Source organism: Aedes aegypti, chromosome 3 (assembly GCF_002204515.2).
Source record: "Aedes aegypti strain LVP_AGWG chromosome 3, AaegL5.0 Primary Assembly, whole genome shotgun sequence".
NCBI lineage: Eukaryota > Metazoa > Arthropoda > Insecta > Diptera > Culicidae > Aedes > Aedes aegypti.
Genome location: NC_035109.1, coordinates 74,983,571 through 75,009,254, shown reverse-complemented (window position 1 = coordinate 75,009,254; position 25,684 = coordinate 74,983,571). Strand labels below are relative to the sequence as shown.

General features: G+C 35.3%; 1 protein-coding gene and 2 non-coding genes across 3 annotated transcripts; 1 reads left to right on the top strand and 2 right to left on the bottom strand.

The window, feature by feature from the left end:
• Positions 1–1,180: 1,180 nt before the first annotated feature.
• On the bottom strand, positions 1,181–25,684 carry LOC5577689 (protein takeout). The gene is made up of 4 exons (XM_001663420.2): positions 24,704–25,684; positions 8,690–8,782; positions 2,516–2,850; positions 1,181–1,716 (listed from the first exon to the last, which is right to left on the bottom strand). Exons 1-4 carry the CDS (start codon positions 24,873–24,875, stop codon positions 1,474–1,476), a joined length of 843 nt encoding a protein of 280 aa, XP_001663470.2. The 5' UTR covers positions 24,876–25,684; the 3' UTR covers positions 1,181–1,473.
• Trnaa-agc lies at positions 17,164–17,235 on the bottom strand. Its single transcript has one exon. It is a non-coding gene; the product is annotated as a tRNA-Ala (tRNA).
• On the top strand, positions 17,357–17,428 carry Trnaa-agc. Its single transcript has one exon. It is a non-coding gene; the product is annotated as a tRNA-Ala (tRNA).

Here is a 25,684-nt window from a genome sequence, read left to right as displayed (position 1 = left end):
GGGCTATTCTGTCGAAAAATCATAATTTGAATGGGATATTAAAAACAATAGTATTTTATCACCTCTTTCATCATCGTAGGGCATTTCCTTCATTAGATTCGTGATATTTTATTAGGGTGGCTCACTTATCTTCCATTGGTGTTTGCCGAAAATTAAAAAAAAATATCAAGAAATTTTGAATTTGATCCTTTTTTAAGCACAATAGTATTTTAACACCTCTTTTATAATCGTAGGCCATTGTCTTCATTTTTGTTTAGAGAGGCTTTAAATTTCTCTGAATTCATGCGTCTCTAGTTCCATTTGATATGCGACATCATCGTAGGACACTGTTAAAATATTTCATTAGGGAGTTTCTCTCATTTTCCATTAGGATGCATCATTTTTCGAATAGTTTGAAACCGTCATGAAAAAGGACACTGAAGAAGATCACAAGTGATAGTCGAAATATGTGTATCTGACGAAAGATAAGCAATTAGGACGGAATGCAAGAGTACAATACTCAACTCTACTTTTGGATTCTCTGATATAAAAGTTTATTTGATAAAAAGAACTAGCACCGATTCAAATATCATATCAATGTTAATTCAAATATAACACAAAATCTTGATAACTCGATAGACGACCATTTGGGTCACATTTAAGGTGAAGGTGAATCGAAGCCAAACTTAAAATTTCCAAGAGCACAAATCTGGAGAACCAAACACCCGTTTGAGCTGAAAACTTAATCGATTGGTCACCAGCTAGTGACCAATCGATTAAGATTTTAGCTCAAACGGACATTTGGTTCTCCAGATTTGTGCTTTTGAAAATTTGAGGTTTGGCTTCGATTCATCTTCACCTTAAATAACCACCGAAGAAACAAAGAAACAATGGAAGAACATTATTTGTATTAAGAAGTTTGTAAGGAAGATATGGAAGATTGAACATTAATCATTTTTTTCTGATTTGAAACGCCCTATTCATTCCTTTCCTTTGAGATTATTCTTAGTTCTGCGGTTCATGGACCTCGATTATGAAATAGTTTCATAACATTGATATAGAAAGATATCATCTAGTAAAAGTGGGAATACTCTTAGAATACTAAGATGAGAAGCAAGCTTTGCAACAGAAGAGAAGAAATAAGAAAATGGAGGATGACTTTGAATTGCAAGGCTGTGATATCATTCACTTCTTCATAAACTCACAAATTACACGATTTATTCTACCATTAGATACTATTTACAGAATAATTTTGCTAATCTAGTTCTAACAACAAATACGTCAGAGTAGTTTTAGTTCTTCCAAAAACAGAGAAACTTTTCAAATGACACTTATAAAACTAAATAATAAAAAGAACATACAACCATTAGGGCTCAAGATCACAATCGACTATGGTCAATATTTACACGGAAATTGTACGTACGTTCTCGTACTTTGTAAGCATTCAATCACTTTTGCTCTCAATTACCTTTTATGTTCAGTCACCTAGTATTATCACACCATCCACAGCTTCAGTGGCAACTTGTTGAACAGCTCGTTCCACAGCCCGGTGAAGATATCTGCCAGCCCGTACTCGAGATCCGTTCGCAGCTCAGCAATCACCTCGTTGGCATTCTGATTCAAGAACAAATTCAACGACGCCCCTAGGACCTGGTTGCCTTGGAAGAGGTTATCCAGATGAATGCGCATGCCGCCAACCAGAAAGGTGACTTTCATCTCCTCGATAAAGATCGCGTCCTTAAAAAAGGGCAACAACAGAAGTCATGAGCTGGCCAGTGCAAAGTGACAACGAAACTGCAGACACGCTTCAAGGAGAGCGACATTCTCGTTCGTTGTCTTGGTTGGGATTCTTTATCAGCACCCCATGCAGTGAGTCGATTTCATATTCGTACAGAATACTATTTTCACTTTAAGTGGGTAAGAGCTATCAAATATTGAATCTCGATTTGGAACATCAATTAATTTATAAAAAAAAAACTCTGACCAATGATTTTTGACAGGAAACCCAGGAAAAAACGTAATTGTTGAAATAGGTTTTCCTTAAAAATGATATCTGCGGGCACTCAAGCTATTTCAAAAGCTTTCAACATTTTAAACTTTAGAATATTTTTTGGTATAACAGATATAACAATTCTCAAACCAAAACTTTCATCAATTCTCTCAGTTTGGCTGTTATATTGATAAATATTATCCACCTCAAGTAACAATTGTAGTTTTACGAATTGCTTCTAGGGTGCAATTTTGTCAGCACATTTTTCCCTCAAGACGCCAGATTGCATCGCTGCCAAGCGGTCTGAAGTGAAAAAATGCTAACAAACTTGCATCTTGTCACCTTTATTCACAGAAGAGAGAATCGATGAAGATATATCGATCATGCGACTTACGCCTTTATTCTAACATACGCTTGATATATTACCTTCATTAGTAAAAAAGTTGTTTTTATTTAATTCAATATATCATTCTATCGTTTCTCATCAACTTGATGTGAAACAATGCCGTGTACGAATATGAAATTTAGTCACTGTTCTAGGCTTACCTCGGGCAAGGGCCGCACTCCGAACTTGGTCACTACGGAAGTTTTAACGTCCTTCAGCACCATCGTTACGTCGCCATCGCCCACCAGCGGCAACAGAAGCACGTTTCCTTTCAGATTGTAGATGGCATCGATCTTCAGCTTTGGAATTTCCAGGTCAAAGTTCAGTGCGTGCGTTTTGAAGTCCAGATTGGCTCGCTTCACCGTCGTATTGGAAGGACCCTTGATGTTGAGCTTCTTGAAGCCTCCGCTGAGTGTCAACGCACCGGAACCACGTGAAACCTGTACGGACTCTATCCGCAGTGGGTCGAACGATTGAACTCCGATTTCGGATATGCCTGAGGGGGGATATTAAGTAGTTCGTTGGGAGCATTATCAAACATAATAAATTATAAAATTTGCACAGTGCAAGCAGATTTACGCGGAAAGATTGATTTAGAGCTATAGAATGAAACCTTAGACAAAAATTATATTACAAAATTGGCTATTTGAGTTAGATGCTTCTCTTGGTGCTGTTTGAAATCAAGATGGTCCACATTTTTATTGTAACGAAAAAGCCAACTTTCTCTATTTGTAGAAATTATGCTACACGTGCTTCAGCAAAATTATATACCAGGGTAACAAGCCATTAAGGCGATTCAAATAACAAAACAATATGTAGTTCTTATCTTCCATATCTCCCTTACAAACCCCATGATGAAAATATAATTGTAGGTCAGTCAGTTTTGAGCAACGAAAACTGATTTGAAAGTGACTTTAAGACGATGTAGGTTTGTATTGAATTAAATCCGAAGAAATTCTTAAATTTGTTTTACCAAATTTGGATGATAGTGGAATGATACTAATAAAGAAATTTAAAAAAAAAATCCGAAGAAATTCATGAAAATGTTTTAAACACATCAGTAGCTTAACTATGAACATTGGCGAAGTTGCGATTTTTTCTGGAGGGGGCCTATCGAATTATTGTTCTATAGAAGTAAGGTCGGTCGCCATAATCACGATTTTCACAAATATTGTAGTTTGCAAAGATTCGCTACATTTCAGTGATATTTGTAAATTTAAATTTTCAGTAGAAGGAAAAATATTTAATCTTTGTCTTATCCAGTGAAAAAGCCCTTCCAGGATTCTAGCAAAAAACTCACGAGAAATATTCCTTGTGATTCTTGCACGTACTCCTTAGGTATTCAACCATGTGCTTTTAAGAGATTACTGAGAATTCTCACAGAAATGAATCAATTATTATGAATGAATTATTTTTGAATTCTTTAAGTGCTTTTTCAAAGGGCTCCTTTACCAGTTTTTACTAAGTTTGTCCTGGGATTGCCACGGAAAAGCTTTCTGATCTTACCAGATAATTTCTTGAAGAATCTTTAATCATTCTTCCGAGAAGGTCCTCTACGTTCTTATACTATGAAAATGTCAATTGTTAGTTGAAACGAAGTATCCTTAAGTTGTTCATTAACAATTTGTTTAAGATTTTCTTGAATCAATAATGATGATTTATCCAAAAAAAAAACATTAGAAATTTTTTTTGAGTCTTACGAAGACTGTCTTCAAGATCACCAAACAAAGCTTCATTCTACGAATTCTTCAGAGAACTCAACAGCCCAACAGTTCCAAATTTGGCTTTGAACTTCTTCCTAAAGTTTGTTGCATCTGAATGATTTCTAAGAGAGGTTTTCCTCAGATCTATCTGCATTATTTTAGCAAATAATTTACGGAATTGGTTTAAAGAAAAATCTGGAGAAAGAGATTTCTCTAAAAATAAATTTGATGTTACTGTTCGTCAGAGTTAAGCATTGTTTTTCGCCTAACAAAAATCCTCATTTTAATGTTTAAATTGTATGTTGCTATATTTTGGTATTAAACTAAAGATAGACCATTGAAAAAATCATTAATATTCCATTAGTCACTGACACAAGGTCACTCTAGTGATTTATCCTTCATGACCAAATTTGCTGATACACCATTATTTTACTCCCAACAAAAAAGAAAGTAGAAATCGAGTTGAAAATAGGTTTAGATTACTAAAGAAACTATATTTGTATGAAGAGAACTGAATCATGAGTTTTAATAGCATTCTTAGGTTTAAATTTTACTCTTTATGGTCGTTTTATTGAAAAATCTCATACTTTTAAAATCATGTACGCATATTTATCGATCTACAGCAAAATGTAAGCGTTTTCTTCAAATATTTTGATAGATTATCTCAGAATAACACATTATGAAAACAATACAGGGAAAATAAAGTGTCCCCAATTTTTATGAGAGGACGAATTCCATGGCAAATCGGTCAGTCGCAGAACTCGACCATCTTCGATTTGCAGTAAATTTTGCACATGTTTTTGGTATGGTACAATAAGTGATTTCCATAGAAAAATCGATAATTTTGACTCAAGAATAACTTTTGAAAATGGCCTATACATTTTTGCATGCACCTAACTCCTAAACTTTTGAATTTGAAGAAAAATGTTCTTTGAAGAAATTGTAGTGAACCGTTTGGCATGCCAGTAAAAAATACACACTCAAAAAATATGTTATGTTTTTTCATGAAAAATTTAAAAATAAAACTTATATTTTAAATTACACAAAACCCCATTTTTAATATTTTTTAAATTTTCACCATAATTTCTTGATAGTAAACAGATGTTTGAGACAAAGTTTCATTATGGAGAAATTTTTAATAAAAAAGTTTTTGGTTTTTGTAAAACTTAATACGTTTTAATGGTTTTTGTGTAATTTAAGAGTAGTGTTTGATCCTTCGACCTTGACGCTTGCTCCTGCGGGGGCGAGCAATGAGGGCAGGATCAAACATGTCGCGCGTTGGTTGCTAGGAGTGAAAAAGTGATCGGTTCGTTAGTAGTGTTTGATCCTTCGACCTTGACGCTTGCTCCTGCGGGGGTGAGTGATGAGGGCAGGATCAAACATGTCGCGCGTTGGTTGCTAGGAGTGAAAAAGTGATCGGTTCGTTAGTAGTGTTTGATCCTTCGACCTTGACGCTTGCTCCTGCGGGGGTGAGTGATGAGGGCAGGATCAAACATGTCGCGCGTTGGTTGCTAGGAGTGAAAAAGTGCGCGGTCCGTTAGTAGTGTTTGATCCTTCGACCTTGACGCTTGCTCCTGCGGGGGCGAGCGATGAGGGCAGGATCAAACATGTCGCGCGTCGGTAGTGAAGCAGTGAAAAAGTGATCGGTTCGTTAGTAGTGTTTGATCCTTCGACCTTGACGCTTGCTCCTGCGGGGGCGAGCGATGAGGGCAGGATCAAACATGTCGCGCGTTGGTTGCTAGGAGTGAAAAAGTGCGCGGTCCGTTAGTAGTGTTTGATCCTTCGACCTTGACGCTTGCTCCTGCGGGGGCGAGCGATGAGGGCAGGATCAAACATGTCGCGCGTCGGTAGTGAAGCAGTGAAAAAGTGATCGGTTCGTTAGTAGTGTTTGATCCTTCGACCTTGACGCTTGCTCCTGCGGGGGCGAGCGATGAGGGCAGGATCAAACATGTCGCGCGTTGGTTGCTAGGAGTGAAAAAGTGCGCGGTCCGTTAGTAGTGTTTGATCCTTCGACCTTGACGCTTGCTCCTGCGGGGGCGAGCGATGAGGGCAGGATCAAACATGTCGCGCGTCGGTAGTGAAGCAGTGAAAAAGTGATCGGTTCGTTAGTAGTGTTTGATCCTTCGACCTTGACGCTTGCTCCTGCGGGGGCGAGCGATGAGGGCAGGATCAAACATGTCGCGCGTTGGTTGCTAGGAGTGAAAAAGTGCGCGGTCCGTTAGTAGTGTTTGATCCTTCGACCTTGACGCTTGCTCCTGCGGGGGCGAGCGATGAGGGCAGGATCAAACATGTCGCGCGTCGGTAGTGAAGCAGTGAAAAAGTGATCGGTTCGTTAGTAGTGTTTGATCCTTCGACCTTGACGCTTGCTCCTGCGGGGGTGAGCAATGAGGGCAGGATCAAACATGTCGCGCGTCGGTTGCTAGGAGTGAAAAAGTGATTGGTTCGTTAGAAGTGTTTGATCCTTCGACCTTGACGCTTGCTCCTGCGGGGGCGAGCGATGAGGACAGGATCAAATATGTGGCGCGTCGGACGAGTAAAGTGAAAAAGTGCCGCGTTCGATTAGTCCTTATATGTATATATGATTTTTCAACAAACTATGAATGGTTCGTCACTGTGAGTGTCGACATAAACTCTGATTCATGAATTATTAATATTTAACTTTTTTTTTTCAAAACACCCCTTTCTTTTTACCTTTATTTTTGTAATTAAAAAAAAACTTTGAATGGTTCGACACTACAAGTGTAGACTTCCGAAAGGTTCACTTTATTCAACAAACTTTGGATGGTTCGTCATTGTAAGTGTCGGCATAAGAATAGGAGTGTTAGGAATGTAACATTTAGGTATTTGTTCAACAAACTTTGAATGGTTCGTCACCTCAAGTGTCGGCATAATCATGTTTATATCTCACAAATAATTATTTATCATGGTCTAATCGCTTATCAAAGTGAATCCTGTGACCCAACGACCCTCCCCATTAACAAATATCCCTCCCAGTAACCTTTGTGGAGATGCAGAGGCAAACACGGTCTCCAAATAGCAAAGGTTACACACTAACATTCCTTCCCTCAATCCCACCTGACTGCAAGGACGTGGCCGGCGCCGTTATTGACCCTGTATAAATAGAGGCACTGAATTATGCACACTGAAGAAGATTATGGCCAATCCCAGTCAAACTTCTAGTTGATTCTTTGTGCATTTTCACTGACTTCGGTCAATCACGGCATAGCAACCATTGATATGTGTAGTCAGTCTAAGCTAAGCTAAGCTAAGCTAAGCTTTAATGGTTTTTGTGTAATTTAAAATTTACGTTTTATTTCTGTTTTTTTTTTATGAAAATAAATAAAATATTTTTTCATATAGTTCGAACGGTTTACTGCAACTTTTTCATAGAACATTTTTCTCTAAAATCAACAGTTTCGTTGTTAGAATTTTTCAAATAAGTTGCATGCAAAAATGTATAAGCCATTTTCAAAAGTTATTTTTGAGTCAAAATGATATTTTTTTTCTATGGAAAACACATATTTTACCATACCAAAAACATGTGCAAAACTTAATCCTAATCGAAGACTATCGAGCACGATTTTTATGTTTTCGAATCATTCTGGATGGAATTCGTCTAGAAGTCTTCTGCGTTTGCTTTTCTATTGTGCTTTGAATGTGACGTGAGGACTAAATAAACAACTCCATGAAGGCGTTCATTATTTTATATATTAATACTTTGTTAGTACTTCCGGACATACTTTAAACCTAATCATTTTCTGCTGACTTTCTAATACTAGCATCTCTTATGAAATTACTTTCTCAAAAATATATTTTTGAAAGTTTTCCACTAATTAGAACATAGTTTTTCCGGCTTTTCTTTACGAATTTTCTCAACGGTGGAAAATTTTGTGGAAAACTGTTTCCAGTTAATATTTTTTTTTTATTCCTGAGAAAATTTGCTTTCATTTTCATAAAAAAAAAACTTCGTTTCTACGATGCTTCTTTCTTGAGTTATGATTTTTCGAAGAAAAGGCTCAAAAAGGCTCATTTGCACATTTTTTTACAAAATTGGCCATAACTCAAAAACGAAAAAAAAGTGCATTTCAAAAATTTCAGCGATTAAAGCTTATGAAATTATCTTCTCAAAAATATTTATTTGAAAATTTTCCACGAGTTGGAGCATAGTTTTTCCGGCTTTTCTTTACGAATTTTCTCAACGGAGGAAAATTTTGTGGAAATCTTTTTCCAGTTCATATTTTTTTTTTATTACTGAGAAAATTTGATTTCATTTTCATAAAAAAAGTTTGTTTCTATGATGCTTCGTTCTTGAGTTATGATTTTGCAAAGTAAGTAGTGTCAGGGGACAACAAAAAATTTCCAACTGAGTTTTCCGGGACCCGGGAAAATAGGCGAGCCTGGATTTTTCTCAATATTTTTTAATCATATATTGATGAGCCCTGCCTGTGGAAAAAGTTTCATGAAAACCTGAGACCTTTCGGCCCAAACCCGTACGGAAATAAACAAAAAATCCCCTAGATTTTCATTCTAATGCTCATCTTTCCTCATAAATCCGCCTATTTGACCTCAGTGCATCGTAACTGTTACAACATCCGTGGCGAAAGGCTACAACTAACGGTCATCAGTAGTTACCTTTGGCAATGTATGGAAACGTCTCCTCGAACATCTTCTTGAAGCAGTTGTCTTCGTTGGGGTTGTCTCGCCGGCAGACTCGTAGCCAATCAGCTGCAACAATGATGGAAAAACAAAGAAAATTTCATTAATTATGGTCGGTGTTTTTGCGCTGCAACTACTTCTTCGTTGAGCAACGACAAACATTATCATTTCTCGCTTGAGTCGAGGAGGTCGTTGGAGGATACGCTTAATAATATTAGGTCAATGCATGCGCCACACCAGTTAAATTGGTCAAGCTGAATTGCATGGAATGAGACGGTTTATCGATCAATGGGTTTATTGGTGGCTTGTCTGCAATTTCGTGTCTTAAGTCTTCGGATTTGTTAAGCTGGTGCGAAAGCTGTTACGTAATGGATTGGTGATTAAGATGCCCAATGTAATTATTTTGTATGAGCAAATGTTGAAAATCACATGAATGTGCAGAAAGTAACGAAAGTAGGGATGTTGTTGTGGAGAACAAAATGACAATATGTAAAAGGAGCTAAGTATTTGAAGTTAGTAAAATTTTGGACATGGGGCCCAGATAGCCTTAGCGGTAAACGCGCAGCTATTCAGCAAGACCAAGCTGAGGGCCGTGGGTTCGAATCTCATCGGTTGAGGATCTTTTCGTAAAGGAAATTTTCTCGACTTCCCAGGGCATAGAGTATCTTCGTACCTGCCACACGATATACACATGCAAAAATGATCAATTGGTACAGAAAGCTCTCAGTTAATAACTGTGGCTCTGTCCCAGTTGGGACGTAACGCCAGAAAGAAGAAGAAAATTTTGAACATACAACAGAATGCTTTGCTGTTTTCTCCTTGAAGATATGTGGTCATAAGCGCCAATTTTGGGGGACAAAGCAGAGGAGCAAAGTATCATTCCGCCTCCAATAATTCTGACAAAAAATACATTGTAATGCATACGAGCGTTAGATATTAGTAAACAGGTGGGCGCAGTGTATCTGGGCTTGAAGGCGGTTTTTGATCGTGTTGACCACAGAATCCTTAAACTTCGTAAATACGGCGTATCCGATAGCTTCATCGATTGGTTTGAATCTTATCTCACGTTATGCGTAAAAATAGGCTCTTATAAGTCGAGCTCAATTACAAATTTATCCGAAGTGCCACAAGGCAGTAATCTTGGGCCTTTGTTGAATACTTTTGAAGCGAGGTGTTCACCAACCTGCCAGACGTTGAGCATTGAAAAATGCCAAGTTATATCGTTTAACCGAAAGCGGACCCCAATTCGTTTCCAATACACGTTATCTGGTGCAGTGCTCGAACGAGTACAATGTGTCCGCGATTTGGGCGTTTGCTTAGACGAGGAATTCACGTTCAACTACCACTTTAATGACATCGTTTCTAGAGCTAACAAACAGCTTGGTTTTGTTCTGAAGGTAACAGAAAGTTTCAGGGACCTGCTGTGTTTTGCGATCCCTTTACTGTGCTCTAGTTCGTTCGATTCTGAAATTGGCTGCGATAGTGTAATGTCCGATCCACGCCAGCCGGTTTACCCGAATTGAATCTTTACAGAGAGAATTCCTGCGCCACGTCCTGGTGTGATCCCAGTATGAGGGGGCTTCGAGGGCACATCGATTCGCCATTTCTTTTGGCTGATGTTAGCTCTGGAGCGGAATCTGCGAAAACGGAATTTTGAACTAGACAACAAGAACAATATCACAGCGTAACAAAAATGACACTTTCGCGTGTCTCAAGGATCAAATTTTGTGTTTCTAGTAGATTTTGGGTCGCTGAATCTGATGCCGTTCTCAGAAATATTCCAGCACGTCACAATTTTTAGCTATAGGTCGCAAAAGTTGTATAAAACACTGGTTTATTATATTATACACTGGTTGAAATTTAAAGTATGATTTATCAAACTTTTTTGTGATATAATCTACCAAACATGCTAAATAGGACTTGAACTTTCAATTTAGATACAAATCAGTTGAAATTTTACGATAAAATTTGGGTTAAATCGATTTTTTTCAACATGTTTGCAGTCTTCATATAAAATTCTTCGTTTCTCTTATATGGCATAATACAATACTTTTCTGAACCACCAAAAAATATAATTTTACCATCGAAAATATTATGAACTTCGTTGATAATTATTGTTCTATACATAAAGTTTGAGTTCTGTGACAAATTGAGCAAACAAATTGCCGTACACGTTGGAAAACTTGCATGCAAGTTGGCGGAAACAGTCAAATTTAGCATTTTCAACAGTCAATGTCTCAAAAACTAGACGTGCCATGATATTTCTGAAAACGGCAATGGACTCAGCAACCCTTAATTTACAAAATAGCGGTATTTTGGTTCTTGAGACAAAACCGTGTTCCGCAGTGTATGGCAACAAAATTCAACGAAATTTATCATCTCTTCGATTTCAACACCACTATGACGACGCTTCGTAATTGGTTGGCTGAATACTTTAGTCAGGTTTAAGTGTGAATGTCGTGTAATGTAGTCGTTTGTTAATCGTTTTGTTTGTTAGTTTTACTTATACTCATTGAGCCAACTTTTATGTCAGATGGATCTAATACAAATTATTATAATAAATACTTAACTACGTTCAATAAAGATTGTTTTGAATTTTCCTAACAGAATATATGTCACGTGTGCTTAATGGGTATAAATATAATTAATAGTGCAGATTCTTTTCTGCTCACTCTTATTGAAAACTAATGGCTTGAGTAATCTAATAATTCTTCCATAGTCGTGAATTTTGAAACATATTACAAAAGCTTCAGCAATGAATCTTACAAAAGTTTGACTTATTTGTATCAGAGTTTCTTGTCATAGAGGAATTTATACTATTATAGGTAGTTTTGCTCTGTACGCCATGGGCCGTTCTTGTCGTTCGATTATTTTTGCACCCATAAATAAGAAAAAAGCTGCCGAAACACACAGAAAAAAATATTTAATTTTCAATGTGATGTAAACTGTAGTCTACTGTAAAAATAAATCAAATTCGTGTGTTGTTACAGCATCATGTAAATTAAAATGAATATACATTCAATTTTCAACTAGAAATGGCTGAATATTACATGATCGTGTAAATTTGAAGTGAATTTGATCGAAAAATAATTGACTGGTCGTTGAAATTTAGGTTTATATTGATGCTCCAAATATGTGCATGAAAATAAACTTAAATTAACAACATATTTTTAGCTGTGCACTACAACTTTTCTAAAATTCGAAAATAAGAAATTTTCCTAGTGGTGTTGGAAAACAATATGTAAATTTTAAGTCAAACCTCGCTGACAATCCTATGGTTTCAAAGGTTAATAACATACTAAACTATAAAGTTATAAGCATACTCAACCTTCAGACTTTTATAATGGGTTTGATATAAATTATGGTGTTTGTATGTCACGAACAGTGTTGTTCAGACTCATTTCCCCGAAAATAACATTTTCCGAACTACGAAGCCACGAACTACTACAACCATGCTCTATCCTTTTAAGATAGAAAAGCAGATGGTTAAGCTTGAATACTGCATACAAAATCGATCAATTTTGATCCCAGAGAGCCACTATTCAAGTTTCGGTGAAATGAAATGAGTGAGTGAGTGAGTGCGAATCATTTCACCGAAACTTGAATTGCGGTCCACCGAGATCGAAACTGTCGGATCCCATGTGCAACACTCAAGCCCAAACACTTCCCCATCCATCTCAGGAATACAACGCACAGTTACAACAGTTCATAGCTTCACAATTCGAATTTCGGGGAAATGAGTCTGGTCAACACTGGTCACGAAATGGCTTGAGAAATGATCAACGGATTGAAGTAAGATTTTCACTCTAGCACTCGACAAGGGATGCGACGTGATAGTGAGATAAAAAAAGTTCGAGACAGTCTCCGGAATAATTGAAAAAATGGGGAAAGACTATTGTGTTAATTTGTATTAAGGATTACTTGACGGTTTTACAACAGTCTACTGGATGGAAAAAAGAATTTTACCGGGAACACTAGTTTGAAATAAGTATGGAAATAACCATGCTTTGTGTTCAGCCATCTATTGCTTCGTGATAGTGTTCTATGGGAAAGTTCACATTACTACCGAAGTAAAACGATTGGCGATGACCTCATTTTGGTAGGACGTCAGAATAAATTGTTCTTCTTCTTGGCATTACGTTCAAACCTTATTCACGATAACAACCCAAACCAAAAAAGTCACTCATTTAAACTTGACACCTGACAGGACCTCTAGGGTTCAATAGATTAACAGCAGAAATCTAGATAGTTCATAATTTCTCATAGATATCAGCTAAATTATATCTTCAAGATCCATTTGAAGTTACTGTTGGCCTAGAGAGTTTGGAATATGAAACAAAACTATATTAAAATTGTATCATGCTTTTAGAGACGAATACCCCTTCTGGGTAATGCTCTCTAAACAAAAAAAACTGTATTGTGCTAAGAATCGTAATGAAAATGCAAAAAATGCAAATGAAAGGTTTTCCAAAAATATGTAAGAGATGAACAAATGAGCGGTTCCACAGAAAATGACGACTTTTTTCCCAAATTTCATTTTTATATTTTTTGATTTGGATGAAATTTTGCACATGCTTTCTTTATGCCCAAAAATGCCTTTTTGCATCATCGGCTCGCCATTTTGACTCTAGCCTTACTTTTGAGAAGGGCCTTAGAAAAAAATCCTTAAAAATACGATTTTTGAGAAAATCGATTTTTAAGCTTTATTTTCGATGTATAAAAAATTACAACATTTTTTTTACAGTGTATATTTTTCCGGATAGTCCCAACAATAACCTAAAACTTTGCGGAAGACACCAAACTGATCGGACAAACCGTTTCTAAGTTACATTATAATGACCGAAAATTGAAAATTATATCACAATTTTGTATTAAGATCGCTGTATCTTTAAAACGGTAAAAGTTAGATTTTTCCATAAACCTTTTTTGTTGTAAATTTTGCGTACTTCCAAAAAATCGAGTTGAAAAATATTTAAAAAGTTTATTATGACCATTTTCAAAAATCCACCTATTTTCAAAAAATCATATCTTTTTTGTCCATGATTTCTCCAGCTTGACCCACTGTGCAAAAGACTTCATTTTTTGTCTACTTCAACATATAAAAAAAATAAAAAAAAATCAGATCGGACAAACCGTTTCTAAGTTATAATTTTTTGAAAATTATTAAGGGTTTTTTTCTTAGGCCCTTCTCAAAAGTAAGGCTAGAGTCAAAATGGCGAGCCGATGATGCAAAAAGGCATTTTTGGGCATAAAGAAAGCATGTGCAAAATTTCATCCAAATCAAAAAATACAAAAGTAAACCGACATTCGAATTCAAATGGAACCGCTCAAATCTGATTCTTAATGTCGTTTGTTCGAACATAATTCATCCTAAAGACATCTGGCAAAACGGGCAAAGGCAGAATTATGAAATAAAGTTTGACTGCTTTAAAACAGTTTGCAAGATTACAAAACGTGACTTAAATGAGATCTTCACTTCATAAAAACTTAGAAAGAATAAATGAGTCGCTAAGTTGATTTGGGACGTACACTCCCGTGCAACTCTCTATGGCGTATTCGACAGGCAAAGAGTTATTCTTACTTCGTATGTATTTTTCCAAAAACATTTTTTTGAATTTAGTGTACTAAATTTTTACTTGAAGCTGCCACATTTTTCAAAAAACGCACGAAAAAAATTCTGATTTCCTCAGCTATGGATTGACCAAAATGTTGAATCAATGTGTCATTATAATCCTAATCTTATTTTTTTAAAGAGAACTCATGTTTTTTTTTGTGGGAAAATCTGAAAACTGTTCAAAATCAATGAAACAGTCATTCAAGGCATCGTGTAAAAATTTGGGTTGAGTAGTGATTCATTAATTTTTATGGCAGAGTGGTTTGCTGTTTGATTAACGGACTGCCTATGTATCAGGCGTAAGGAAAGGCGTGCTATAATGATGAATGAATTGTAGCGTAGGGAAACGGTTTATTTCAGTCCGTATCAAGTTGTAGCAAATGCTATAAACTGTGATGGATCAACTGTGATATAGGGTAAACATGTATAATACAACTACCGAAAAGCTAAACATTACATATAATTTGCAATTGGATTAGATGGACAAATAGATGTGAAGATTTGCGAAAAAGTTACACGTCTTCTCAGTGAGAATCGAACTCACGACTCCCCGATCTCTAGTTGGGGCGCGTTACCACTACGCCATGAGAGGACTCATAAACGCAGATGTTAACCTGAATTCGATTTCAGCTCAATAATCACGTGTAACTTTTTCGCAAATCTTCACATCAATTTGTCCATCTAATCCAATTGCAAATTATATGTAATGTTTAGCTTTTCGGTAGTTGTTAAACTTCCACTCGGCTGGTTAGCCGTAAACCACGATTCATAATTAAAAACAAGTATGTATAATACGCCCCCTAGGGAAAAAAAACTTATATAGTTTTTGTGTCATTACTTAGTTGGTCATGCTCTGCATGTAACTTTCTCTCTTGCCAGGTAGCTTCTTAAAAGAGTACAAGACGTTTTCTGTAAACGGTCCAAATCTTGACATTTCAAAATTAATCGGGCAGTACGCTCCCCTCGTAGAAAAAGTTTCGCAGCGATGTAGAAATGTTTCCAAGGAGAATTCCACCACTTGCTAAGCCTAAAATGGTCGATTAGCAGTCGTATTCCGGTAAAAGTTTTGCTAATCAGTACAACAGGAAAGGCAATACGCCCCGCTTCATTTTCAAGAGATTGAGGCTTCTTTAACACGGAAATATTATTACATATCTCTAATATTCGCCAAAAAATGATGTTGCGCATATTAGATCTTTGAAATGTATAAACAACCAATAGAAATACCCATGATATCGAAAATCAGCTTTTTGGTGTAACATTTTGGGTTCGATAGGCAAGCCTCGTTGGTAATGAAGCCCATCCTTTACAATTGCACTTATTACAAAAACTTTTACCGGAAGAGGACTGCTAATGGACGCTTTTATGCTTAGCAGGTGGTGGTATTTCCTTGGAAGCATTTCTACAACGCTGCGGAACTTTTTATTTGGGAGGGGCATATTGCCCGGTTTGTTTTGAAACGTCAAGATTTGAACCGTTTACGATAAATGTCTTGTACTCTTTTTAGAAGCTACCTGGTAAGAGAATGTTGCATGCAGAGCAAGACGAACTCAGTAAATAACGCTTTGACACCAAAAACCAGAAGTAAGAAGTAATGCATTTGCTACTGCGATAGAGCAGTTTTGCCTTAGGGGGGCGTATTATACCTGTTTACCCTATATGCGCAACATCATTTTATTGCGGATATTTAAGATATGTGATCATATTAACGTGTTAAAGAAGCTTCAATCCTTTGAAAATGAAGTGGGGCGTATTGACCGGTTGGGGCGCATTATACCGATTTACCTTATTACGAGTGGTAGATAGAAGCAAATTAAAGATACAACTACAAAGTACGAGGAAAGGGACGTGCCTGGGATTGAACCCATGACCTTCTGCTTATGAAGCAGAAGCGGTAGCCATTAGACCAACAACCCCGTCATTATTCGGTATTCAAACGATATAGAAGTCAAACATCTTCGAAGTTAGTTTGAAAATACTTTATCGAAAGACAACATAGCTAGAGTACTTTGAAGTTTTAGAGCCTTTAAGATGTATTTTTCCATCGTCTAAAATAGTGTTTGCAACACATATTTTATCATTGCCACACAAATTAACTTAACAGATTTATATTAAATTTGTATCTTTCATTGAAGAAAGGCAGTGCTTCGTTACAACACAAGCAAATGTGTTCGTTTTAGGAATGGATTACTTGCTTTGCACATGTCCATAGTTGATCAACAGAAGTTTTCTCATTTTCTATAGGAAAAGGCATCTTACTTAAATTTTCTTGAATCTTTATCGAAAAAATATTTGGTAGACATGATAGCCATCATCATTGCGTACAACCGGTAGCAAATATTTTTTCGAATATAGTTCCCATTTTTGAGAAATAATTCGTTAGATGCATTTCGCCATACAAATATTTTTGAGTTACCTTTTAGCGATTTTTCGTGCATAGACATTAGCGCATGTGCGGTCAGTAGCGAATCAGGTCATGCATGTAACCCATTAGCAAGTGGCTCCATGTAGCTCAGTCGAGGATGGATTATCGACAGGCGATATCGCATTATGTTACTGTTCCAAATGGGTTAAATATGATGGTTCACATTTTATTCGTAACAGCTAGGGGATACGTTTTTATGTATTCGTCCAATTAATAGTAAGTAGTCGGTTATTGTCGAAATAAACCTTGTTTCATGTTTTTCAAAATATTTTAATGCAACAAGCCTTATATTTGAATTGACGCTTATATTGAGCTGTTCGGTAATCCAATCCGCATGGTTATTAAATTAATTAACTCATGACGCGTGGTAAAGATGGACAAATTATGGGTGAAATTATGAAAAAAATCCACGTGCTCGGCTGGGATTCGAACCCAGGATTCTTGTATGCTAGACAAGTGCTTTACCAACTAAGCTACCGAGCCAATTGGTGACCCAATAACTGAGTTGGTTACAAGTTTAGAATTCAAATCCCTATAGACCACGCGGACCCCTTTCATAACCCACATTTTATTCGTAACCAACTCAGTTATTGGGTCACCAAGTGGCTCGGTAGCTTAGTTGGTAAAGCGCTCGTCTAGCATACAAGAGTCCTGGGTTCGAATCCCAGCCGAGCACGTGGATTTTTTTCATAATTTCACCCATAATTTGTCCATCTTTACCACGCGTAATGAGTTAATTCATTCCTTATATTTGGTTTACTTATGCGTAATAATAACACAAGATGCTTGAATTGTTCGATACCATAAGTATCGACTATTCCTATAGACACTTATAGGTTACTTTTTGGTATGATGTTGCTTAGTTCATCATTAAGCCCATCCACTGAATTACAACAAAATTATATCACAATTATATCAAGATTTGTTACACATAACAAATTTTGTATCTTTTTTGTTAGAGTCACTTTGAGTTGAAAATAATTAAAGCACAATTTAAACAAAAGCTGTTTCAAATTTGATTCAATTTACAACTATATTATAACACAATTTGTTATAAAAAATCTGAATGCGAAGATAAAATTTTTTTTTTGTTATAATTAGGTTATGGAAAATAACAAAATAAGTTATATTTATGTTTGATTTGAAACATAATGGATTATATTTTTGTATAAATTATAACATATTTTATTGCGATTTTGTTTAGTGTAGAGGAAATTGTGTTATAATTTTTGCTATTTTTACCACTGACCAGTCAAAATTAAAGCATATTTTGTTAGATAAAATGCGAGAAATGAGTTACAAAATCTGTTACAACTCTGTTGTAATCAACTGGTTGGAAAGGTATCGTCATATTGAGTTTTCAGTCAAATTTTGTACACATGAAAGGATTACTTTTTATTTATTTTTTTTATTAATTATGTTGTTGACTTCATTCTGTTTTGAGGTACAGTATTGGACAAAACATTTGCAAGTTTTTCGATTTTCCATACAAAATGACCAACTTTGGTCAGCTAGATCTCAGTTATTTATCGTCCGATTTGAATGAAATTTTCACAAAACATCAGATATAACTTGAATTTTAACATATATTTTTGAGTGATTTTTCCAATCACGGGTTTATAAATTATAACGGTTTATCTAAAGTGTAATTTTCGACGAAAAATTCAAAACTATTTATCTCAAAATCTGATAGCTCTACACAAAAACTGTCTTCAGCAAACTTGTTCACCTCGTTGAAATCTACAATTTTGCTGAAGTTACCATGAAGCTATTCCTTCAATATATTTAGTTATGTCATTTATAAAAAATCGTCAAAAAATTGATTTTAGTCAAACCGTGACTGCTTTTGAACTTGTGATTGGAAAAATTACTCAAAAATATATGTTAAAATTCAAGTTATGTCTGATGTTCTATCAAAATTTCATTCAAATCGGTCTATAAATAACTGAGATATAGCTTACCAAAGTTGGTCATTTTGTATGGAAAATCGAAAAAGTTGCAAATGTTTTGTCCAATACTGTAGGTTTAACCAGTGAAAATTATATGATGATCCCTCAAAGATTTTATTGCTTTTAGTACTGGTAAAAACATTGAACTTGCCAATTTAATACTCAAAAATTGCTTTATTATACGTCCAAAACTACATACTTTGACTCTAGTTATGTTGTCTTTTGATAAGTATTCTTAAACTAATAGCGAAGATGCTTGAAAACTATACCTTTTGAATGTCGAATGTCATTCCTATGGACATTTTAATTTGTAAATTGTGTACCGTAAAATGGGGTAACTTTGATAGTTTTCTCAATGAAAACATCAATATTCATGCATGCTGTTCCAAATAATTACAATTTATGTTTTTAAAACAAGTACTGACATCCTAGCTATCGATTGCACTTGATAGATTGCCAAAAGATTCATTCTGAATGGATATATTGTTTTTCATGGAATCGAATGTCGGTTTTCTGTTTTGGGGTAACTTTGATAATGGAGTATAAATTGATCTAAATTGAATGAATTACGGAACATTGATAAGGCATTGCATCCCGACCAGAAGAAAGAAACAAGATTAAAACAGAATGTGTTCCCGTGATATGATTTTTTTATATCACCAGTTGTTATAAAACATGTACCGTTAATAGTTAAAATAACAAAAATTCTAACAAAATTTGCACCATACTAAACTAAAATATAACAAACCCTGTTATAATAATAACAAAATTATTACAGAATGTGTTGCAAGGATGTTACAAAATAACGAAATAATTGCAAACTATGTTACTTTTTATGACATCGAATGTTATTTGCAACAAACTTATAAATCCGATGTCAAAAATATAACAAATGTTGTTATAAATGTGTTACAAAAAATGTAACAAGATGAGAACAAAGCCATCTTGATAACAAAATTATATCAATTTCTGTTATTTTTAACTGCTGCTGATAGGAATGTGTTATTATCTTGTTACGTGGTTTTGGTCGGGATACCTCTAGGCGTTTAACGCTGTATGGAAGTTTCTGACTTAGATTACAAAAAATGGTCCCATTTTGTAAAAATGGTTTTTGCTAAGAGGTTTGTGACCGAATTCATGTTCTATGATAACTAGGCTGTCATGGATAAGTGACGAACTCATTATGACTTCATCAAATAGTGATCGTAGAACAGATTGTTTGTAAGCGTTGCAAAAATGCTAAAATCTCGTATTTTTTTTTTTAAATTTACATATAAATCTTCATATGCACTTAATTCGTACGCAAATAGCTCTGACATGAAGTGTCACATTAATACTCTTTACTTTTTTATTCTTTTTTATTAATCGATTAACAGAATTTTCGTTATTTCGTTTAACATGTTGTGGGTCTTGCACAATCAAAATTACCCCGTTTTACGGTACATTAATATAACAAAGCAATATAAATAAGGTCTAATTTAAACTTCATAGAAATAATGGATAATATATAAATCACTGTAACTTCTGATTTACTCGATGAAATTATTTCAAAGTTACTTGAATACCACATGTTTTGAATGCTTAATGCAAAGCTGATGATTATTAGACTGGTTTACCTATTAATAATGAAGCACCGTTGGGGAATATTTTGAAGTACCGTTTTGATTCATATTACGGACAGCTTCAAATTCCGGACACTCAACTTTGTATGGGAAACATTTCACAAGAAATGTTTCAATTTTTGTCACTCAAAAGTTCTCACTTTCCAGTCTCGTTTTAATAATCATTTTCCATAGATATCTATACAAATTTATAATACCCAATTGCCTCAGACGTCTATTTAATGGTTTGTTGATTTCAATTGATGATTTGACCTTTCTAACCATGATTTTCATGAGCTGTTCGGAATTTGAATCAAAGTGTCCGGAATATGAGGCAAAAGTGAAGAGGTGTCCGGAATAAGAATCACGAAAAGGCCACACATTTCCATTTATTTAAAATTATTCTTGTTGTGGAATCAAAAATTTCACCCACCATTCGAAAGTTAAGTGTTTTGAAGGGTCGATAACGCTGAGGAATTGTATAGAATGATTTATTTTATATGCTTTCTGATAAATTATATTTCACTGAGGCCTTAAGTGTCCGTAATATGAATCAAAACGGTATGTGAATATCCCTTCCAAATAGCTCAACACCCACTTCAAATCATGATAACTTTCGATTCTCTCGTTACAATATTTTCAAATTCACGGAGAAGATGCTCGAATGCTTAATCTTTCGAATGGTAGGTGTCAAATTCTTGGACATTTTTATGCGTTAAGAACGGTTTCTGGCACACCGTACCCCTCATTAGAACCTAAGTGTTTCTTCCTTATATTACTGGTTTAATAATCATTAGCATTATAGAATATATCAATAAAAATGAACAGAGCTTCCAAAACTTTTATTAGATTTTTGTCTGGTAATTATATGCGATTACTTCAAATGCCGTTGTAAGAACAAACACTACATATTCTAATATGTTGGTCCAGAATTTTCAATGCTTTCGAATTACTCTTAATTCATTTTTTTTCCAAATAGGCCTTTTTTTCTATTTAGTTAGTGATTATAAGCATTTTGAGTATATAGTGAAAGAGGTGTCCGGAATAAGAATCACGAAAAGGCCACACATTTCCATTTATTTAAAATTATTCTTGTTGTGGAATCAAAAATTTCACCCACCATTCGAAAGTTAAGTGTTTTGAAGGGTCGATAACGCTGAGGAATTGTATAGAATGATTTATTTTATATGCTTTTTGATAAATTATATTTCACTGAGGCCTTAAGTGTCCGTAATATGAATCAAAACGGTATGTGAATATCCCTTCCAAATAGCTCAACACCCACTTCAAATCATGATAACTTTCGATTCTCTCGTTACAATATTTTCAAATTCACGGAGAAGATGCTCGAATGCTTAATCTTTCGAATGGTAGGTGTCAAATTCTTGGACATTTTTATGCGTTAAGAACGGTTTCTGGCACACCGTACCCCTCATTAGAACCTAAGTGTTTCTTCCTTATATTACTGGTTTAATAATCATTAGCATTATAGAATATATCAATAAAAATGAACAGAGCTTCCAAAACTTTTATTAGATTTTTGTCTGGTAATTATATGCGATTACTTCAAATGCCGTTGTAAGAACAAACACTACATATTCTAATATGTTTGTCCAGAATTTTCAATGCTTTCGAATTACTCTTAATTCATTTTTTTTCCAAATAGGCCTTTTTTTCTATTTAGTTAGTGATTATAAGCATTTTGAGTATATATTGCTCATATGCTCACAACGTTTCGGCAAAATTGATGTTCCGCAAAGTTGTTTCTATCTAAGACATAAACATTTTATCTAGATATTTATCTTGAAAACTGATATTGATTGTCAGAAAATCAACAAAGAATAATGTTGTCTTCTAAAAGTATCTAGAAGGAAGACTCGCGGTTTAATTTTGTAATGCAAGATATAAGATAAAAGATTCTAAGGATCATTGGATTTGCTGTAGCTACTGTCACTATGTATAATGAATCAAATTACGTTTAACCTAGTGAACATATGGCATGAGGACGTTTGGCCAAAGAAGGCATCTTAACGTAATAATGCGAAACAATGTGAAAGAACAGCCTATTATCAAAAGAACGAAAAATCAATTTGAAATATTATCAGCTAAGCGCCACTAAATATTCTATACGTTAAATGAAACTGCACATGGATTTTATAAAAAAATAATAAATTTTCATCTAATCTTACATCAGCTAGCACGGTAAATACTTTTTGGCAGCAGGATCATGAATAGTTTTCAGTATGTCAACTTCATCACATATTTTCAGGGAAATGGTACATATGAGAAAGTTGTTTTCGGGGAAATAGCTCATTCGGGAAAACGTCATTCGAGGAAATTGCATTTGAGGAAATGTCGGACAATCGAAAAAAGATGTTGGTTTGAAAATCTATAATTCAGCATTCCTCGTTTCTCTTATAGTACTTTCCTAAATCATAAAAAAAACTTTTTAATATCGAAAGTATTATGAACTTTGTTGATACAGTATCGGACTCAAAAAATGCACCAATGCCGTTCTCCCGTACAAAATAGTCGCTTTCAGAGAGCTGTATCTCCATCGTTTTTCAACAAATTCTATTATTTTTTCTGTGACGAACTATAAATTTGATAACTATTTAAAAAGTTGTGTGGAAACTATTGATTGAAAAGTTACAGCTAGGTTTAATTTTGGCAAAAAAAATACACCAAGATACACTCCTTTTTTCTTTGAGAGAACCATGTGCGCTGAAGACACCATAATGATACGACGTGCAATTTGCGACTTTTTTCAAAATTCAACACATCTATTCCTTTCGAATCTACAGTTTTAACACAACTTTTTGAATGGTTATCAAAAATTGTCGTAGGGGGAGATCCCCCAGTGCCGGACAGCACCCAATACCGGACAAAGTCGAAGCATTGAGAAATCATGGTCCAATCAAGATGGTGTATTAGTAGAAAAGAAAGCTATTATGTAGACTAATGTTTGCGTAGAATAACACATCCTTGAAATATGCATGCCTTTTAAAAAAAGTAGAAAAGTTTGAAAATCTTTAAAAAATTGACGTATGCTTTTAATTTTGAGCTTATTTAGTAATTATTTTGAATATGAAAAAATACTTTGGATCCCGCAAGCATGATCGAACATAATCCTTATTTGATAGTATGAATGTATTTTGTACCATAATTGAACTAAATATTGACAAATTACAATTTTGGTTAAGCACCTCCTGTCCCTCAGTTTCGGACAGCTTGATTTGTTATATGATATCATTGTAATTATTGCACCAGTGTCTCAAAATACTTTCATTTTTCATGGGTTTCGTCGATCATGGTATCAAACATGCAATAAAATTAACAAGAATGAACATTCAGAACAACATCGTAAAATGTGCTTTTCATCATATATGAAAGAGGTTTTTGATAGGCATCTTGCCAACTAAGAAAAACTCAAATTATTCTTGTAAATGTTGCAAATGCATTGAATTGGTAATTATAAACTATTCCTATAGTGTACACATTCAATGATGTTCAAATTTACAGAATTTTAGGCATTTCCAGATCGTGTCCGGTATTGGGTGCCACCTTTCAAGATCGATCAATTTGGTACTAAAATATGTCATCAAAATGCAATGTCAAAATTCATATTTATATTTTCAAATTTATTTTTGTACACTATAAAAATGATAATATTTATCATAAATGGGTAACACGAGTCCATAAAATCAATATTTTTCGAATTATGAATTTAGTGGCTTAAGTGTCCGGTACTGGGGGATCTCCCCCTAATTTGTAGTTCATTCAAGGAAAAATAAAAAAAAACGGTTGAAGCCGGCGGAGATATAGCCCTCTGAAGATGATCACTTTCTATAAGAAAATGGCTTATTTTATATGTCTGATACTGTAAATGTTGTTTGACACTTGAAGTTTGATTGTTTTGGCAAAATAAGCAAATAAACTGCCATACTCTAAATCTACATTTTAAACAACCAATATATCATAAACTGGACGTGCTATGAAATTTTTGAAAACAGGAATGGATTCAGCAACCCTAAATTTAGTAAAGAGCTTGAGACAAAAAAGTTTTTCCGCTGTAAAATTGAATAAACTTCAATTTTTGAAAACAAAAACCGCAATGGGGTTAATATAATAATGATGATAACGATGATGGATCGTTTATCGTTATATGGGAAAAACTTCATCTGCTAAAGTGTAACTTTACATTATGGGAATCTTCAACGCTTACAATGAGAAAAGTTTTTTTGTAATTTGTATGCAAAATTTCTGAATTCAAAATGTTCCAAATTCAATTCCCGTATTTAAAATCAAAAAAGCAATCATTATTTAAATTTCAATCTGTTCTGTTGAAAATCTCATTTTGTACACCTTTCTCTTTCAACATTCTCCATCAGACACACTTACGTTTTTCTTTCAGCTGCGGGAAATCCTTATTCCTAATAACGATCTCCTTGGCCTGAACTGCAGCAGCAAACAGCATCAGCAGCGCTATAACCATTTTAGCCCTAAGCATGGCTTTCGTTGAGCAGACCAATGCTAGCGACGATGTTAGCCTTATCGACGAGTTCATGTTCATAATTAAACAACACCCGTTCAGTGCCTTTGCGGCTTTCCACCCAACCAAATCGATCGAGATTTCGTTCAGCAGTTTCGACACCTCACAGCCTCAGTCTCAGGACACTTCGAGATTTGCTTCTAGAATTTCCGTTCTACCCTCACTCGCACTGACCCAGATGTCACACTAATGCTCTTGAAAAAAAAATCTGCCAAGTTTGTTGCACAATCAACTCTTGCTGCTAGCGTCTGGCCGCAAACTGCATCGAATATCCGTTCGGTACTTGCATATAAATCAACGCCGGATCGTAACTTCCAGTTTTTTTCTTGCTTCTCGCTGCTCACCACAACAAACCACCAATTTCAAAGTTCTGGCACTTGTCACAAGCCACTTACGACGTTACCGAGAAGGTTTTGCGCAACTTGTGGATTCCTTCTAGAAGAACATGGCACTTTGTGTAAACTGGCAACGGAAACTACCCAAAGCTAAGAGGTTAATGCACCCTGGGGTCGCCTAACTGAAGTTCCTCCGTTCAACCGTTCAAGAGATTGAATTAGCAACGGATTTAAGACGCGGTTAGGGATGGCTTTACTCACGATAACTGTTGTCTTACGCAAAGTATCTACGGATCGTTATCTGGGCAAGATCGCGACGAGGAACGTTCACTGGCAGCAACATAAGTGAATCGAATAAAACTATTACAACTAGGTACTCTACCGTATGCGTCGGTTGGTTTACGCGTCCGAACCCATGGACTGCCGATGAAGTAATAAGCAGAAAATTTCGATGCACACTCCAAGCCGGGTAGGCTACCACCCCGATCATCCATC